Source organism: Carettochelys insculpta, chromosome 2 (genome assembly GCF_033958435.1).
Source record: "Carettochelys insculpta isolate YL-2023 chromosome 2, ASM3395843v1, whole genome shotgun sequence".
Taxonomy (NCBI): Eukaryota; Metazoa; Chordata; order Testudines; family Carettochelyidae; genus Carettochelys; species Carettochelys insculpta.
Genome location: NC_134138.1, coordinates 152,363,403 through 152,382,682, shown reverse-complemented (window position 1 = coordinate 152,382,682; position 19,280 = coordinate 152,363,403). Strand labels below are relative to the sequence as shown.

The 19,280-nt window shown below is 43.3% G+C and overlaps 1 protein-coding gene across 6 annotated transcripts in view; it reads right to left on the bottom strand.

The window, feature by feature from the left end:
• SEMA5A (semaphorin 5A) overlaps positions 1-19,280 on the bottom strand; it is a 596,575-nt gene that overhangs the window by 142,191 nt on the left and 435,104 nt on the right. For all 6 annotated transcript variants that reach the window (XM_074987855.1, XM_074987853.1, XM_074987858.1 and 3 more), the window contains one exon: positions 11,341-11,484. In XM_074987855.1, the coding sequence (XP_074843956.1) occupies positions 11,341-11,484 (144 nt within the window). The remainder of the gene's footprint in view (positions 1-11,340; positions 11,485-19,280) is intronic.

Sequence of the window (19,280 nt, the reverse complement as noted above, 5' to 3'; positions counted from 1 at the left end):
ATTACACACACATATCACAGCACAGATTGTGATGCTGATCACTCCTTGATCAGCAGCAGAGGGAGAATCATCCCAAAGAAACTCTATGACAAAGGAATGCAATAAGACAAAATCAATACCCTCAATACCAGAGATGCGCTGACATACTTTGTCTTCGCAGACGATCTCACACTCAAAATGGAACACAAACCTGACCAACAAACCATTGATGAAACATGGCCCATGCTGGCAGATACAATATACGAATATGCCAAATCTGCCTTTGGAACATGTAAATTCTCTAACAAAGACTGAATCGACGAAAATACCGAAATTCTTAGGCCTCTTCTTAAAGAAAAACACAAGGCACGTCTGAATAAAATAAATAAACCATCCTAAAGCACAACAGATCAGCTTCGACATGCAAGATCTGTTCTTCAGAGAGAATACAGGTGGTTGTGAGAACAAGTATTGGGCCAACCTATGTTCCAATATTCAAAACGTATCTGATTTGGGCAACCTGAAAACCATGTAGGATGAATTGAAGAAGGCACTCGGACCAAACATGACCAAAGTCGCCCCACTGAAGCATTTAAATGGACAGGTGATCACAGACAAAAAGCTGCACATGTCCAGGCAGGTGGACCACTACCCAAGTCTTTATTCCCATGAGCATACCATACAACGTGAATTTGACAACCTCATCCCAACTCTTCCAGAAATGTCTGAGCTAGATGGAGAGCCGATGGAGGAGGAACTTTCTCAAGCACTTGATACTCTTTCCAATGGAAAAGCACCAGGAAACGACAGATTCCAGCTGAAGTCCTGAAGGCAAACAAGGCTGTGCTCTTCCCCTTCCTCTACAATTTACTCCTGAAATGTTGGAGAGCAGGTGACATCCCACATGGCATGAAGGATGCAAACATCATCACTCTCTATAAAAACAAAGGTGACTGCAACAACTACAGAGGCATCTCATTACTGAGCATCACAGGCAAAACGTTTGCCCTTGTCACTCTCAAAGGCCTGTAAAGCTTGCAGATCGAGTTTATCCAGAAACACATTGTGGCTTCAGGGCTAGCAGGTTGATAATGGACATGATTTTCTCACTTTGACAACTACAGGAAAAATGCAGAGAACAAGGAAAGCTGTTATTCATAGCATTTGTGGACTTAGCAAGGGTGTCTGACACATTTAGTAGATCAGGACTATACAGAGTATTCACCAAGACCGGTTGCCCACCAACCTTACTCAAGCTCATAACATCCTTTCATGAAAACATGAATGCAACGGTGCAATAAGATGGATCTACCTCAGAACTGTTTGCAATGAACAGTGGAGTCAAACAAGGGTGTGTTCTTGCCCCTACCCTCTTTGGCATATTCTTCTCAATCCTACTAAATTGTGCATTTCAAAACTCACTCAGCAATGTATTTCTCCACACAAGATTAGATGGCTCTCCCTACAACCTGGCAAGACTCAAGGCCAAAACTAAGGTCAAGAAAGTCCTCATCAGGGAACTCCTATTCGCAGATGATGCAGCTTTCATCACTCATAATGAAGACATGCTACAGTCACTGATGGATTCTCTATCTAGAGACTGCAAGTTGCTTTCCCTTGACATAAGCATGAAGAAAACTGTTGTATTCACTCAAGGTATACCTCAGCAACCCAATGTCATTCTGGATAACAGCCCATTAGATGTGGCTCAACAATTCTGTTACCTTGGATCTACTGTCACCACAAACCTATCCATGGATGAAGAACTGAACATCAGAATTGGGAGGGCAGCTACAATTTTTGGCAGACTTACATAATGAGCCTGGAGCAATCCTAAACTGACAGTGAAAACAAAGATACTAATCTACCAGGCACATGTACTGAGTATCCTGCTATATGGTTCCAAGGCATGGACAACCTACTCAAACCAGGAGAAAAAACTGAATAGCTTCCATCTTTGCTGCCTCCGCAGAATTACAACTATCAACTGGCAAGATAAAGTTTCAAATGCAGTTGTCCTGTCAAGATCTGGCACACCCAGCCTCATAGTGATCCTCAGCAGCAGAAGACTACGATGACTTAGTCAAGTGAGAAGAATGGGTGATGAATGTCTTCTCAAAGAAACCCTCTTCCATGAACTGTTATGTGGGGCGAGAACAAGAGGAAGATCAAAGCTCAGATTCAAGGATACATGCGAAAATGCCATGAAAAATTCAACGTTGATCCAAAATGCTGGGAATCTGCATCATCAGATTGAAATACTTGGTGACGATTGCTACAACAGGGCATGTCATTCTTCGATAGTATATGTACAAGCAATGCAAAAGAACTTCGTCTTGGAAGAAAAAACTTTCCCAGATTTGAGAATTGGGAAATAGACTGACGCTGTTATTGCAATCAACCATGCAAATCCACTATTGGACGAAAAGCCAGCTGAGAAGCTGCAGACTGAAACATTGCCCATAGATCCTCATCACCGCTGCACCTCCATCTCTTGAGGTGAAAAGGGGCGATAGCATAGTACCTAATATTTAATTTAATAATTTAAAATATTTAGTGTTTGATATTGAATACTCCAGTCTTGGGGCTGCCAAATATTAAAGAGTTTACTGTAATATACACACTGTTTCCAGTATTCCACCTGCTCTTTGTAAAGCAGTTGTAATGAATTTTGGGACATATGCAGACAATACACTGAATTTTTGACATTAAGACGAGGTTATGGGATCATGTCACATAAAATGTGTTACAAATGAAGTGTCTCTTTTAATATCAAGTCCTATTTTCAAATGTCAACATGTCATGTTTCTTGCTTTCTCTACAGTAAGCACAGGGGAGAAACAAAACCTTACCAAATGAACTTTGTGGCAGATATCTGAAGCATCTGAAAGGTTAGGAAAGCTTAAATTCTGCTAGCCAAATCCAGTTAAAGATCTATCTGAAGCTACACAAATCACACAGTGCTTATACAATCTCCTCAACAATTAACAAAGCAAAATCAGCTATAGAGCTAGGTTGGCATTTTTCTTCCCCTTTGAAAGTATCACAGCACACAAGTGTAGTCTTACATTCACTTCAACCAGCCAACCTCCAAAAACATCAGTTATGATTTTACAGTGAAAGATCAACCGCAGGGCAGAATCCGGGAACTGAGCTGTAGCACAGGGTTTTCAGCTGTGTTTTATTAAGCCTCTTTCTGGCTGCATTTCAAGTTAGCCAGTAATTTCTGATGCCCTTTTACCTCACCCTTTTAATTTTTTTCCCAGGACCCAGAGGGCTAACATCCTACAGTAATTCAGCAAAACAAACAACCTAAGAAACTAAGATCTGAGTAATTACTGCCCTCTTCACTGCCTCTGTCTACAGCAGGGATGAGGTCAGAGGGAGAATGGCACACATACACCCATTTTAAAAAAATGGTTAGTACAATAACCCTGCCACTCTCCTTTTCTGACAAGTTTAAGTTCAATTACTCACATATAGGAATTGCCACTCTGTGGGGAAACTGAGAGAGATTAATCTACTCCAGCATCTTCTTTATAGAAGGAGCCTATAGCTTATGATTCAAACGAAGGCACAAACATCCAAAAATCCACTTACATATTCAGTTCTCTCTCACACAGGAAAACTTCTTGCTGACCAAGCAGAAGATAAATTTATGCCCTGGAGCATAATGCTTGACAGCCCTTTTAATAATTACCTAAATTAGTTTAACTGTGGCTGCTATTCCTATTCCTACAGAGCTACAACGCTTTAAAGTATACACAGCTATTTACCTTAATAATAGTGTGTAGCAGAGACTAATATAGGTTGATTATATAGCAGTTGGTTAAAAGTACACTGTTAATTCATTTAAAATATGTTGTCAGCTTATCTGTGTGCCCCCTTTGTTTTTGTATCAGAGTATGAATGATAACCGCCAATTAGACTCCTATATATTTCTTCATTGTATATACAGTACATGAGTAATAATGCTGGACAGTGGTCGGGGCTATCAGCAGGCATTTCCTGGATCTTCACTCAAGCACGACCCTCTTGGAGGCTCATGTGTGTGCTAGCCACCTCAGAGCCCTCTAAGCTGTGCAGCCACACAGCTTCCCACCTGCATATGGGCTCAGGGCTGCAGCGGGAAGAGATATTTCTCCCCAAGCCCTGAAGCTGCTGCAGCTGGCAAAGGGGAGCCCCACCTGCCCATCTCAACATGGAGCTACCACAGAGTGGGGCTTCTCCCTACCGTCCCCAGCACTGAGCTGTCACGGCTGAGGGAAAAGAGCCCCTCCTCACTGTCCTCAGCAAGGAACTGCTCAGGTAAGCCCAAGTCCCTAAACCACCTTGAACTCCCACCAGGCTTGTGGACTCTCATGCATCCTAAAGTCCAGATCCCCAGCTCAGAGACTGTATCCTCTCATGTACCCCATCGCCCGGCTCTGATCCCCTCCCCATACCTGGAGACCACCTTCTGGACCTTACACCCTTCATGGTCAGTCTCAACCCAGGGCCTGCACATCTAGCCAGAGTTCTTACACTCCTGCATCCCCAGCCCTGAGCTGTCTCCCACACCCAGAACCCCTTATTTTGTTAATGGAACATAACCTCTTATTCGTCGTTCACTTATTGATTTATTTTTACCAAGATTGATCAATGTGTCTGTTCGCCTCCCCATGCCTAAGCTTAGATATTTATCCTGACATCTGAATAATTCAGAATATAGTGTACGCAAGTGAGTTAAATGATTCCTTTCTAATGTTTATGATCTTGCACCTGAGTACAGGCTGTTTGATCACCAAGTTTTTAATCCCAAAACTACCACCTTCCCTGAGAAAAAGGGCATGATGTGGGGGTAAGCTGTCAGTATAGCCACTCCTATCTCTCCATGCCGCTCAAAGACCTCCATAGTGATCCAGAGGCACAGGTCCAGCCAGGCAATGAGGGAGGAGGAAATGACCAAGCTTTGTCAGATTCTCTTCCTCAGTTCTTTCCAGAAAAGAAAAGCAAGTTATGGAAGCAGTCCTGCCATCTGGCGGTGGGGACAGGAAAGGACAAAGAGTGCCATTGTCCAGGGCCTGGTGAACTCCCATCAGTGAGCTGGGATGACCTGGGAAAGCAGGAGCTAGGCAGCACTAGGGTGGGGGCACTGTGGTCACGGCAGTACTGCAGGTCATCTGCCCTTGGCCCCGCCCATTCTAACTGAGGCTCTGTCCCTTTTGGGTGTGTGGAGCCGTCCCCTACCCCACCTTGCCCAAGGGCCCAGCATGGCTGTTGGCTCCCACATTCTGAAGTAAACCGAGTGGATTCTTCGCCTAATTTTCTGTGGAGAGTAGTGGCCAGAGACACCTTGCCAGCCTGGCTCCTGGAAAAGCTGGATTGTCAAGCAGGTGGAGGGAACAAAAGCTGCGTCTACACGTGCACGCTACTTCGAAGTAGCGGCACCAACTTCGAAATAGTGCCCGTCGCGTCTACATGCGTCGGGCGCTATTTCGAAGTTAACTTCGACATTAGGCGGCGAGACGTCGAAGTCGCTAACCTCATGAGGAGATAGGAATAGCGCCCTACTTCGACGTTCAACGTCGAAGTAGGGACCGTGTAGACGATCCGCGTCCTGCAACGTCGAAATTGCTGGGTCCTCCATGGCGGCCATCAGCTGGGGGGTTGAGAGATGCTCTCTCTCCAGCCCCTGCGGGGCTCTATGGTCACCGTGGGCAGCAGCCCTTAGCCCAGGGCTTCTGGCTGCTTCTGCGGCAGCTGGGGATCTATGCTGCAGGCACAGGGTCTGCAACCAGTTGTCAGCTCTGTGTATCTTGTGTTGTTTAGTGCAAGTGTGTCTGGGAGGGGCCCTTTAAGGGAGCGGCTTGCTGTTGAGTCCGCCCTGTGACCCTGTCTGCAGCTGTGCCTGGCATCCCTATTTCGATGTGTGCTACTTTGACGTGTAGACGTTCCCTCGCTGCGCCTATTTCGATGTTGGGCTGAGCAACGTCGAAGTTGAACATCGACGTTGCCGGCCCTGGAGGACGTGTAGACGTTATTCATCGAAATAGCCTATTTCGATGTTGGCTGCACGTGTAGACGTAGCCAAAGGGAGTTAGAGGAAATGCAGAGAGAGAAATCTGTAGGTCTAATGAGCTGGCACTGTAGCCTTAAAAACAGGTTGAGTGGGAATAAACCCTTTCACACAAAGGAGAAAGGAAGAGGAAACAACATACACTGGAATGTGAAGAGTTTCCACTGTCTTCCAAGAAATAAGCCACACTGAGAAAAGTGATGTAATTTCTGAGAACCTTCAGGAATTCATCATGATGCTTCACTCATGAATTTTCACTACTGTCAGCAGATGTTTTTACTACCCTCACTCCTTCTCTGTATTGTTTCTTAATATACTGATCAGCAGCTGTTCTATTAACTTTTCCATATGATGAGATTTTTAGGTCTCATCTTCATGTATCACTGTAGTGCTGCATGTGAGGATGCCCCTATGATGATGGTAGAACTTCTCCCATTAGTGTAGCTAATCCTCTTTCCAAAGAGATGGTAGCTGTATTAAATGGAGCAGCTTGCCTGTCGACACAAAGCCATTCACATGGGGTATGTCTACACTTGCATTCCTCTTTTGAAAGAGATATGCAAATGAGGTAAACTCAAATGCAAATGAGGCATAAATTTGCATACCTGTCACCTCATTTGCATATTCTGATTTCGAAAGAGCTTCTTTCTAAAGAAGCAAGCTGGTGTAGATGCTGCTGTTTCGAATGTAAACCCATCTTCCAAAGAGTCCTTCTTCCCTTTATTTAATGGAAAGAAGGATTCTTTTGAAGATGGGGTTTACTTTTGAAAGAGCGATGTCTACACCGGCTTTCTTCTTTCGAAAGAAGCTCTTTCAAAATTAGAATATGTAAATGGAGTAACAAATATGCAAATTTATAACTCATTTGCATTTTAATTTGCCTCATTTGCTTGCCTCTTTCAAAAGAGGAATGCACCTGTAGATGCACCTATGGGTGCTTAGATCAGCATAACCACATCACTCAGGATTGTGGCTTTTTCATGTCCCTCTGGGATGTAGTCTGTCTGATATAGGTAGTTAGTGTAGACTGGGCCCCAAATCCTACTTTTTAACCATTTTTGTCCCAGATCATGCAAAGAGCCCTTAACTTTGAATTGGTGAGTAGTCCCACTAAGTTGAAAGGGATGCTCACATGTATAAAACTAAGCATGGCATGTCAATCTCTATAGGATGAGGGAGTTTGTTAGGTCTCATGAGTAACACAGAGGGAAAAATGTCACCATATATACTTCAGAAAGATTAATATTTTTTTAAAAATGAATCAGATTTGTAAGTAAGACTTGTTCATGCCTCTTTTGTGTTTACTTTCTATGGAATTTTCCACAAAATGGAATTTTATAGGCACAAATGTTCATAGAAAACCTTATTTAAAGTTGTTTGCAAATACATGTGTAAGTATTGAAGAGAAAGCGAGTTTGTATTTGTATATTCAGGATACAGAAACAATATTGTGTGAATTATCTGACAATCTGTGACCAACACAGCTTGAATATTGAATTCAGACATGGAACGGGCTGTAATGAAGCAAAATAGTTAAAATGCATTAAACATTTGTTAAATAATGTCAGTGAAATCATGATCTCCTTGCAGCTGTTTTGGAAGCAGGAAAGGAAGCAACACTTTCTTTGTAAATTGTTAGTTGTAAATTACTGTCTCAGCACTCCTGAACATATGGGGCCTGATTTAATAATGCTTTACTCCAGTTTTATGAAGGAGGGAGTAACTCAACTGGTACTGGAGGTAAGCAGTGGTAAATCCAGTACTACATCCACTAGTTCTCCTGGATTTGCAGTTTCATCAGCTCAACGAAGAGACGAGAAAAATATTTCATTCAACCTTTTGAACCTTCAGAGCTTTTCAGTACCCACATCCAGTCCTTGCAGTCTATTATTATTTATACTCAGAAATGATCACATGTATCACTGCCCTTTTTACACTGCTTTTCTAGGATAACTACTGTCTGAATAGTGAGCATTTGATTTCTTATGCAATGAAATAATTTCATAATTCCTGTACTGGGACAGGCTTTATCAGAGCTTTGGCACACTTGACCAATGGAGGCTGAGCAGACATTGTTGGCTTGGGAGATCATGTCCCTTGTGCCCTGGTGTGTATACTCCAGGCGGAGACAAGAGACAAAAGGAGACAACATGGCTCAGTGGCGACGGTCCGAGCTGGAAGGACTTGTGCTGCAGGCTCTTGCAGATAATCCTCCAGGCTACTGAGGCCATGGAGCAGCTGCAGAGACTGATGGGAATTCTGAGCTACTGCCAGCTGAAGAGATGCCCAAGATGGGCTTGATGGTAGGCAGAGGTCACGTATCAGAGGAGAGTGAATGCAGGGTCAAATACACTATGCATTCTCGGGCAGGAAGCAGAAGGATGGGACCAGAGCCTCTTCCAGCCACATGGCAACATTGCCTGGTGAAGCACTCAGTTGCCTGGGAAAGCGACTGGCTGCAGAAAGAGTGGACTCCCCCTCCCCAGTTGGCTTCCAGGACCACAGGCAAGCAAGGTCCAGTCCCTCCCTGGCCCTCTAGTATATTTGACCCCTGTCCCTTGAAGCTGAGCTTGGACAGGGAGTGAGCTGCCACAACCAGCCCTCCCCAGCCAGACTCTCTGCCACGCAGCTGGCTCTGCTGCATAGAGCAACAACCGGCTACATCTACACTAGAAGTGTCTGTCAACAGAGTTGTGGCAACAGAAACTTAGTCAACAGAGTGCATCTGCACAAAAAAGCAGATCAACTGAGCAATCTGCTCTGTCGACAGAGCAGCCAGACTCCCTGGCCCTCTGTTGATAGAATGGCTGAGTGGGAGATCTGCAAACGGGATTGCCCAGTGAACTGGAAGCCCTCTCTGTCGACAGAAACATTATTCCTCAGTTTTTGAGGGATGACACTGTCGAGACAAATGCAGAGTTCTGTCAAACAGAACACTTTGTGTGTGTAGATGCTCCCTGTGTGTAGATGCTCCCTAGATGTGCTGTGTAGAGGCCCCTGCCATCAACAAACCTCTCTAGTGTAGACACAGCCACCCGGAGCAGCTCCATCCTATTCCCTGCCTGGGCCTGGTTACAAGGAAGAGCACTGGATGGTTGTGGAGGGAAGAGGAGGAGTCGGTGCAGTGGGAGGATAGAGCCACTCCTCACCACAGGTAATGTGAGGTGGGGGAGGGACAGCCTGTGGTCCCCAAGCTGGGGGCAGGGAGGGAGGTGGCACAACTAGTCACCTATAAGGGAACAAATTAGGAACTGATGCCTCCATCTTTGATAGGGAATTTACCAGCTCTACAGGGCCCAGGGCAGCAGCCAATGGAGTAGAGTGGCTTGAGATCCCCTCCTAGAGCCCATGCTTGCCATTACATATAGCTTCTGGGAACTGTGGTTTGTTCGGTCTGCTCACCCCTCCTCCCCAGGCCCAGGGCGACAGACTCTGCTCTTCTCCGCGCAGACGTTTAGGGCTCCCAAACTCATATTGTTTTTCCCAGCCAGGAGATCCAGGGGCCATAGACTGATTGTTTTCTTTGCCTTGCCCATGGGGCCAGAGCTCCTGATTGTGTTAGCTTGATTGAGCAAAGATTCTCAATGACTGTGCGAAGAGGTTTATCAACCCCACCCTGCGTCAATGGGGGTGACACACACTGGACACACAGGGACGGATGATACATGCCTGTTACCATTTCTTCTTTAACCGTTTAGTGATCCTTTAATCCATGTTACAATTTTAATACAAAAGTGACACACTGCTCAATCAGAAATCACCCTGTGGATTTTACTTAAATCTCAACTCCTTCTAAAAAAATCCCACCCAGATTCTCTATTGCACTACACTGACTTGTCAGCTTAAGAAAACTGTTAACCAATAGTAAGGCTGGCAGAGAGCTAAGGTTGTAATTAAAGTTCCATAAATGTTGGGGGTTAATTTTTACTTGAATGACATATCTGCTGTGCATGGATGACAGCAGCTCAAAATCTGGGACTTTCTACCACAGAATGGTAGATATGCATGGCTCTGAAATAATGTTCACATTTGCTAGACCTGTCACCTTTTCAGTTTTGTGTTAGGAGGACAGACTTCTAGAGTATATACAAAAAAACAGCAATGTGGGGTGTAGCACTGGCCCTTTGGAATGACGTGAAAACAGGAAATGGTAAAGTTGCTAATCTAATTTTTCTTATTATCTTCATCATTAGAAATATGCAGATTTAGTGAAAAAATAGAAGCTGATTCCTGCCTTGATCTGAAAGCAATTTAAAATATACCCTATTAAATAATATCATGATCTGTTCTCTCCTGGTTGCATGAATTCTACCCTACAGGAACACTAATGAAAATTTTAAGATGAAATTAACAGAAAAAAAATACATTTTTGAAGCTGATGGCTCACATACTCAGAATTTTAAACACTATTATATGATTGTTTCGCAGTTTGCTATTTCTTCTTCATCTGGCAGAATGCCCCTGGAAACAAGATAATAAATCTCAGTGCTGTAGTCTAATATGTTTGTATCTATCTATCTATCTATCTATCTATAGGTATATAGATAAACACACACACACACACTACTTCATATGTTTTGTTTCCTTGCTGGGATTGATGGAAAGTAGTGATAAATTGGTGTCTGTCAGATGTGTGAGTGATGGAATCAAAGACCAAATTGTACATTTTGAGATGGTATGACAAAACATCTAGTGCGGTGCAAAACAATGAACTGTGAAATATAAGACCAAGTTAAAAGGTGACTTGAAACATTGAGAGGTTAATACACACACAAACAATTTCAGCTGTACTTAGTAAAGAACGTATTTGATTCCAGTATGGCGTGTATTTATTAGATACAAACAAAACCCTTAGAACTCTTCCCACTCGATGTACTGATGTTTAGTTTTATTTAATATATAAAAATTGAACTCAGTCCACCAAATAATGCAGTTCTGTGCTCTTACACCACTTTATTCTGAATTGCAGATTTTGAGTCTGGTCAAGTGGTGATTCAAACATAGTACAATGAATTTTCAGAGTCTCAAGGGAGATCAGAGAGGAGTGCCTCAGCATAATTGTCTGACTGAAATTACTGGGAACTCTGCTGGTTTGGGAAGGATTCAGCTAAGTGAAAACTCAATGCACTGCTGAAGTGCTTATTCTTGTTAATAGTAACTGTGGTAAGAGGTTGTAGTGGAAATTAGGGGGGAAAAAAAGAAAGAAAATGTAACATGAAAATGAACCTGAATAGAAAACAAACAAAAAACAAAAAACAAAAAAAATACCCTTTAAAACAGGAAGTGAAGAAAAAGAAGCTCACCTCTCTTCACGATTCTGTCCCACGCACACACGGCCCCCGTGCCGAGGAGTTGGATTGCTGCATGAACGCTGGCGGACTTGAAAACCAATTCCACAAGTGGTACTGCAGGGTGACCAGGAAGTCCATGGAGTCCAGCCCCCATTTCTAGTAGAATAAGAAGCCTGTGCTCTGTCATCTGTTATATATACAGTGAACAGCTGCATGGGTGTAACTCAGAACAGAATTTGGCCCATTAATATCTGCAGAGATAGTTAATTCTGTATGGAGTAAAACTTCCACAAGAGCACTGGATGGAAAAAAGAAGTTCCTCTGATATTTATTTTCCTCATCATTTGTACCTGGTGTATATTATACATTACTGCTCAAATGGGCCCAAAGCACAACAGATATAAAATGCACAAAAATCCTTCTAATCTGACCGTGTAAGAAGGTATGAAACATGTAGTTTAAGGCCAGGAGGGACAATTAGATTATCTAGTCTGACCTCTTGTATCTGACGATCCAGCACTTGCACACAACTGAAAACAGATCAAAGTATTATTGACTACAAGAGACTAGTCAATTATGTGGCGGAGGCTGAGGGACCAAGGTGCACCAGTTTCTCAGAACCCCACAATAGCAGGGAAATGAGTGAGATATACCCAGATAATCCTGACAAGTGACCCAAGATCAGCCAGTGTGGATAAGAGCAAAACCCATTCCAGGATGCAGCCAATCTGACCTAGGGTAATATTCTTTTCCAACTGCCTATACGGTAAACAAATCCTCAGCCTGTGAGCAATAACTGGTCAGCCAAGCACCCAAGACAGGAAATGCTCACAGCCTTTGCCTCCTCATTCAGTCTTCAACTGAGGCCATCCCTGACAGTTCAGAGGAAGGAGATTAAAAGAACCAAACAAAATATATGGGGAGAAGGGCAAATACTTCCTGATGCCTGTGGGTGGATGACTGAAACCCTAAAGCACGAGCTTTTATGAACATAAGACATAAAGCAGAAATGTGACCCAGCAACCCCATCATCCCATCAGAAATGCTCTTATTGTGCCTTGGACAATTTTGGCAATTGAACACAGAATACTGGAATTTCACTGCAAATACTTCTAGAGATGAATTGCCCCAAAACTGGTTTTATGTAATAAACTTGAACCTCTTTAATCTGGCAAATTTGGCAAATAGACTATACCAGTTTATTGAATTTTCCAGAAGGGTGTTCATTGTAAAGAAGGGTAAACCAAATGTATTACTAAAGCTTTTCTATGTATAAACCATTGTAGAGTATTGTATATGTACATCATGCCATAAGAAAAATCCTTAATGAATTGTATTTAAATTCTTATTTTGTTTTTACCATCACATGCAGGCAATTAAGCAGAAAACCACTAATTGTACACTACAGTACTCTGTCATTTCTCACATTTACAAGCAGAATTTGTGCTAGACAGTACAACACATCTATATGTATGTATACGTTTTGTTTTACTGAACTGTATTTAAACTTATTTTTTTTTTATCATCATGATGGTTCTTTAGCCATGGGGGATCCGAACTACAGGTGTTCCTGGATTACAGATGCCCTTATTAAGGAGGTTCAAGGCCATTGCTGTTCCAACTGGGTTTTATTTATTTATTTAGTTACAATCTCACTAAGTCAGTTGCATATTTTAAAACATGACAGTGATGTACCCTTTTTACTCTAACATTTTATTAACACTCTACAACAGAGCAGCCTCATTTATACACTGATAATTATTTAGGCTGATGACCTGTGTTATTCTGTTCAAAGCTCACAAAAATATTTTTTTAAAAACCTTACTCTTCTAAATTTTAACCACATTCATTGGTACCATCACAAATGTTTACTTTTGTTCTCATAAAAGCAAATGGTATGTAATTTGCTAATACATGTAATAGGCCAGGAAGATATGGACAATCTGACATTTTCCTATAGTATTTCAGAAACACTAATATTAGCAAATGGAATTCAATTTTCCCCAGTTAACTTATTCTGGCTACATCTAATATTTAAAGTCTCACATCTACTTTTTCGAGGGAAGTTTGAATTGCATATCAGGGTGACCAGCATGTCCCAAACTGTGAGTCAGGATCCCAGAGTAGGTCACAGCTATATTTTAATGGGACTGTTAGGGTTGTTAATACATTTTCTGGGACCCAGGGTTAAAGCCAACACCTAGGCCCCAACACATGAGGCAAAATCTTCAGCCCTGAGCAAACAGCGTTCACATTACAAGCCTCTCACCCAAGGCTAACACCTTTGAACTTTGGCTTTGACTGCCACTCCACTCGAGGCAGTAGGCCTCATGCTTTGGCTTCCCCTGCACACTTCAGATGCTGGGGCTTGGGTGGGTTTAGGCTTCTTTCCCCTCTCCTGGGGTCATGTAGTAATATTTATTATCAGAAGTGAGTTGCAGTGCAATATTTGAGAACTGTTAGGTTAAAGAAGCCATATTATCTATAGCATGTCTTTTAGAGAAGATTAAATATCTCAGGTGCATACATTTTCTTTTCTGTAAAATAAACAAAATAAATAAAAGATGAAAATTGAAAACAAGAAAGAAATTAAGTTCCAGAAGCAGGACAGTTAGCTAGTGTGGGTGTGAGAGTGAGCCACTCCATCTGTGACTCACCAGAGGTAGGAGGGACCGAAGGAGAGAAGGCTTCACAAGCCAGAGGCTAGCAAGCAGTGGGTGCATGACCAGCTGGGGTCTGCAAACAGGGGGCTGCTAAAAGAGGAGTTTGCCTGGGAGTTCACCTTCAAGGGAGTCCATATTACTATTATGTGGTTTCTTTTTTTATAGTTTTGTTTCACTTCTGCCCTTCAAGGTGGCTCTAATATCTTCAGAGGGAATTGTACAAAGAAAGGGAAAAATGGAAAGTGACAAGTCAGCTGTTGTGACCTGCCCAGCATGTGCTATGTTTGTCTTCCTCCCGGAAGATAGAAGGGATTTCGTATGTGCCAAGTGCAAGCTGGTCGCCATCTTGGAAGAAAAGGATAGAGGACTTAGGTTGCAAATATCAATCCTTAGGTCCATCAGAGAAGGTGAAGACGTCCTTGATAGAAGGCAGCATTTAGTACTGCAGGCACAGCAGGCTGAACAACCAATGAGGGCAGTACAAACCAAGGAAGACAACTGTGAGCGTACAACCTCGAGGAGAAGAAAGCCAATTCAGTTATCTCCAATTCCTGTAGAGGTAAGCAACTGCTTCAAGCTCTCTGCACGGATGACATCGTGGAGAATGCTGTGGCAGAGACTTTTCAGAGAAGGGATCAGAAGAAGACCCATTGGCTGGAAGGCATGGGATGCATAGTCTTAGGGATGGCAGTTCTAAGACCACCACCCCCAAGAGAAGTAGACAGGTGGTGGTGTTCGGGGACTCCCTCCTAAAAAGGATGGAGTCATCCATCTGCCATCCAAACCTCGAATCTCAGGAAGTTTGATGCTTACCAGGAGCGAGAATCCAGGATGTGACAGAGGGACTTCCAAAAATCATCGAACCTACAGATTATTACCCCCTCCTCCTTTTCCATGTAGGAACCAATGGCACATCAAAGAACAACCCTGAGCAGATCACTCCAGATTATGTAACTCTGGGAAGGAAGATCAAGGAATATGAAGTGCAAGTGGTGCTCTCATCCTTCCTCTGTTGAAGGAAGGGGTCCAGATAGAAATGTTCAAATCATGGAAGTAAATACATGGCTGTGCAGGTGGTGTCAGTAAGAAGGATCTGCTTTCTTCGACCATGGGATTGTGTTTTGAGAACGAGGATTGCTAGGAAGTGATGAGATCCACCTAATGAGAGAGGAAAGAGCATCTTTGCAGGCAAGCTTGCATACCTAGTGAGGAGGGCTTTAAACTCAGTTCGATGGGGGATGGTGACCCAAGCCCTGAGTTAAGTGGGGAAGGAAGAAGTTACAACAAAGAGGACTACTCATTTGAAAGGAGAAAGCAGGCCCAACAGCTTATTATCTAAGGTGTTTGTCCACAAACACAAGAAGCCTGGGGAACAATAAACAGAAATTAGAGGTCTGGGTACAGTCAAAGATGTATGAGGTGATTGGAATAACAGAGACTGGGTGGGATGACTCATATAACTGGAGCACTCTCATGGAAGAGTATAAACTGTTCAGGAAGGAGAGGCAGGGGAGAAAAGGAGGAGGAGTTGTGATCTATGTGACAGAGCAATATGATTGCTCAGAGCTCCAGTACATGGAGGGAGAAAAGCCAGTTGAGAGCCTTTGGGTTAAGCTTAGAAGCAGAAGCAACAGAGGCAATGCTGTGTTTGGTGTCTGCTATAGGACACCAGATCAGGTAGATGAGGTAGACAAGGATTTCTTCAGGCAACTAAGAGAAGCTTCAAAATCACAGGCCCTGGCTCTCATGGGAGACTTTAACCACCCCCAGACATTTATTGGGAGACCAATACAGCAGCACACAGACAAACCAGGAACTTTTTGGAGAATGTTGGGGATAACTTCCTGGTACAAGTGCTGAAGGAATTGATCATGGGCCATGCAGAGCTTGACCTGCTGCTCACAAACAGAGAAGAAATAGTAGGAGAAATAGAACCAGGTGACAACCTGGGCTGCAGCGATCTAGAGATAGTAGATTTCAGGATTCTGACAAAAAGAAGAAAGGTGATCAGTAAAATACAGACCCTTGATTTCAGAAGAGCAGATTTAGACTCCCTGAGAGAACAGATAGGAAGGATCCCCTGGGAAGCTAATATGACAGGGAAAGGAGTTCAGGAGAACTGGCAGTATTTTAAAGAGGCCTTATTGAAGGCACAGGAAGAAACCATCCCACTGAACTGTAAGAAAAGCAAATATGGTAGGTAACCAGCTTGGCTTACAAGGGAAATCCTTGGTCAGCTTAAAATCAAAAAGGATGCATATGAGAAGTGGAAACTTGAACAGATGACTAAGGAGGAGTATAAATATATGGCTGGAGAATGCCAGGGGGTAATCAGGAAAGTAAAATCACAATTGGAACTGCAGGAAGCAAGGAATGTGAAGGGCAACAAGAAGGGTTTCTACAGGCACATTAACAATAAAAGGGTGATTAGGAAGGGTGTAGGGCTGTTACTAGATGAGGGAGGTAACCCGGCAACAGATGATGTGTGAAAGGCTGAAGTGGGGAAAGAACAGGTTAAGAGCTATTTAGAAAAGCTAGAAGCACACAAATCCATGGGTCCAGATTTAATGCATCCAAGGGTACTGAGGGAGCTGGCAGATGTCATTGAAGAACCTTTGGCTAGTATCTTTGAAAACTCGTGGAGATTGGGAGAGGTACTGGACGATTGGAAAAAGGCAAATGTAGAGCCCATCTTTAAAAAAGGAAAGAAGGACAATCCAGGGAACGATAAATCAGTCAGCCTTACCTCAGTCCCCAGAAAAATCATGGTGGAGATTCTCAAGGAATCCATTTTGGAGCAGTTGGAAGATGAGAAAGAGATCAAGAGTAGTGAGCATCAATTCACCAAGGGCAACTTGTGCCTGACCAATCTGATTAGCTTCTATGATGAGGTAAGTGGCTCTGTGGACTTGGGAAAGTCAATGGATGTGATATACCTTGACTTCAGCAAAGCTTTTGATACAGTCTCCCACAACATCCCTGCGCATAAGTTAAGGAAGTATGGACTGGATACGTGGACTGTAAGACAGATAGAAAGCTGGCTTTGATGGTTGGGCCCAATGGGTAGTGGTCAGTGGCTCAATATCTGGTTGGTGGTTGGTTTCATGTGGAGTGCCCCAAGGAGTGGTTCTGGGGCTGGTGTTGTCCAACATCTTTATTAATGACTTGGATGAGGGGATGGCTTGCACCATCAGCAAATTGCAGATGACACTAATGTAGGGGACCAGGTAGATATATTGGAGGGACAGGGTCCAAAGTGACCTAGACAAATTGAAGGATTGGGCCAAAATAAATTTGATGAGGTTCAACAAGAACAAGTGCAGAGTCCTGCACTTGGGATGGAAGAATCCCAATCACTATTACAATTTGGGACCTGACTGGCTAAGTAACAGTGCAGCAGAAAAGGGTCTGAGGATTACAGTGGATGAGAGGCTGGATATGAGTCAACAGTGTGGCCTTGTACTCAAGAAGGCTAACGGCATATTGGGGTGCATTAGGAGAAGCATTTCCAGCAGATCTAGGGAAGTTATTATTCCCTTCTACTTGGCACTGGTGAGGCCACTTCTGGAGTACTATGTCCAGGTCTGGGCCCCCCAGTATAGAAAGGATGTTGATGCATTGGAGACGATTCAGTTGAGAGCAATGCAAATGATTAGGTAGCTGGAGAACATGACCTATGAGGAGAGGCTGAGAGATTTGGGCTTATTTAGTTTGCAGAAGAGAAGACTGAGGGGTGATTTGATAGCATCCTTCAGCTTCCTGAAAGTGGGCTCTAAAGAGGATGGAGAGAAACTGTTCTCAATGGTGACAGATGGCAGAACAAGAAGCAATGGTCTGAAGTTACAGAGGGAGAGGTGTAAGTTGGATATTAGGAAAAACTATTTCAAAAGGAGGGTAGTGAAGCGCTTGAATGCGTTGCCTACAGCAGTGGTGGAATCTCTATCCCTAGAGGTTTTTAAGTCCCAGCTTGACATAGTCACGGCTGGGATGACGTAGTTGGGGTTGACCCTGTTTTAAGCAGGGGGCTGGACTAGATGACCTTCTGAGGTCCCTTCCATTCCTATAAATCTATGATTTTATGAAGATTTCAAGAGAAGACAATTACATGAGCTCACAATTCCACAAAATCCTCAAATAACACAAAAATACCTTAAAAGGTGCTGACAGAGCTAACAGAATCAATGCAGATTCTATATATTTGTAAATCCCTAAAAGGCACAGTCATGTTCCCATTCAAGTCAGTGGCTAACTCTTATCGACTTCAGTATGAACAGTATCATGCCAAATGCCTGGAAGAAATTTTCAGGTCTAAAGAAATCAGTGCATTATAGCCATTCCCACTGGGTTTTTCACACCTGAAAATTGCTAGTAAAGATAAGAAATTCAACAAAAAATCAAACAGACATGTTATGCTATTGAGATTTCATTATAAACATTTAAAAAGGAATACTAAAGTTAATATAATAGAAATTGCCTTACACTATTGGGAAATAATTCAAAAACAACAAAAACAAAGCTTACCTCGTTCAATAAAGAATAGCATAACAATGCTGCACTTCCTAGATCATTTCCACAGGAGGCCATTGATGGTGAGGTGGGGGGGGTGAGGGGCGCTAGGAGGGCAACTGCCCCAGGCCCAGAGATTAAAAAGGGCCTGGGGGTCCCAGTCACCCTCAGAGGTGGCAGCCAGAACGCTGGGCTTGTTAAATTGCTGCTGGAGCGTCATATGGTACACTCCAGGTGGGTCTGAGGGCTGAATGCATGGGCCAGAGGCTGTGGTGCAGCACGCTGTGGGAAGGGCTGAGGACTGGCTCTGCCCCCTCCTCCTGAGGCCTCACCTCTTTGGGAAGCGTGGAGCCTCCCCCTGCTACTTTTGTCCAGGGGGCCTGGCAAGTCTGTCGCCTTCCCCGTTCAACAGCTGAGCAAAAAAGTGAAGTTTTACCTTTTACTAAAGGTGCATTGTTATTTGAGCATGAGCGTTCCTTTGTTTCAATGGACGCTGGATTTGACCTACAGAAAATGGTGCCTGAAAGAGTCATGGTTCACTGCTACTGATTGTGGGGTTGACTACTGTAAGTGTTGGTATCAACAGCATAATAATCACTTATATTAAAACTAGTGGGAGCTTTGAATGCCCAAGAGAGTACCTCTGAAAATCAATAATTAGTATGAGTGATTATGCAAACTAAACGAAGTAATGTCAAGCAAGGCTATGAATATAATAATATCTGCAGTGAATCTCCAAGCATTTCTCTGTTCCCATCTCAGCTGTCAGGACCAGATTTGCAA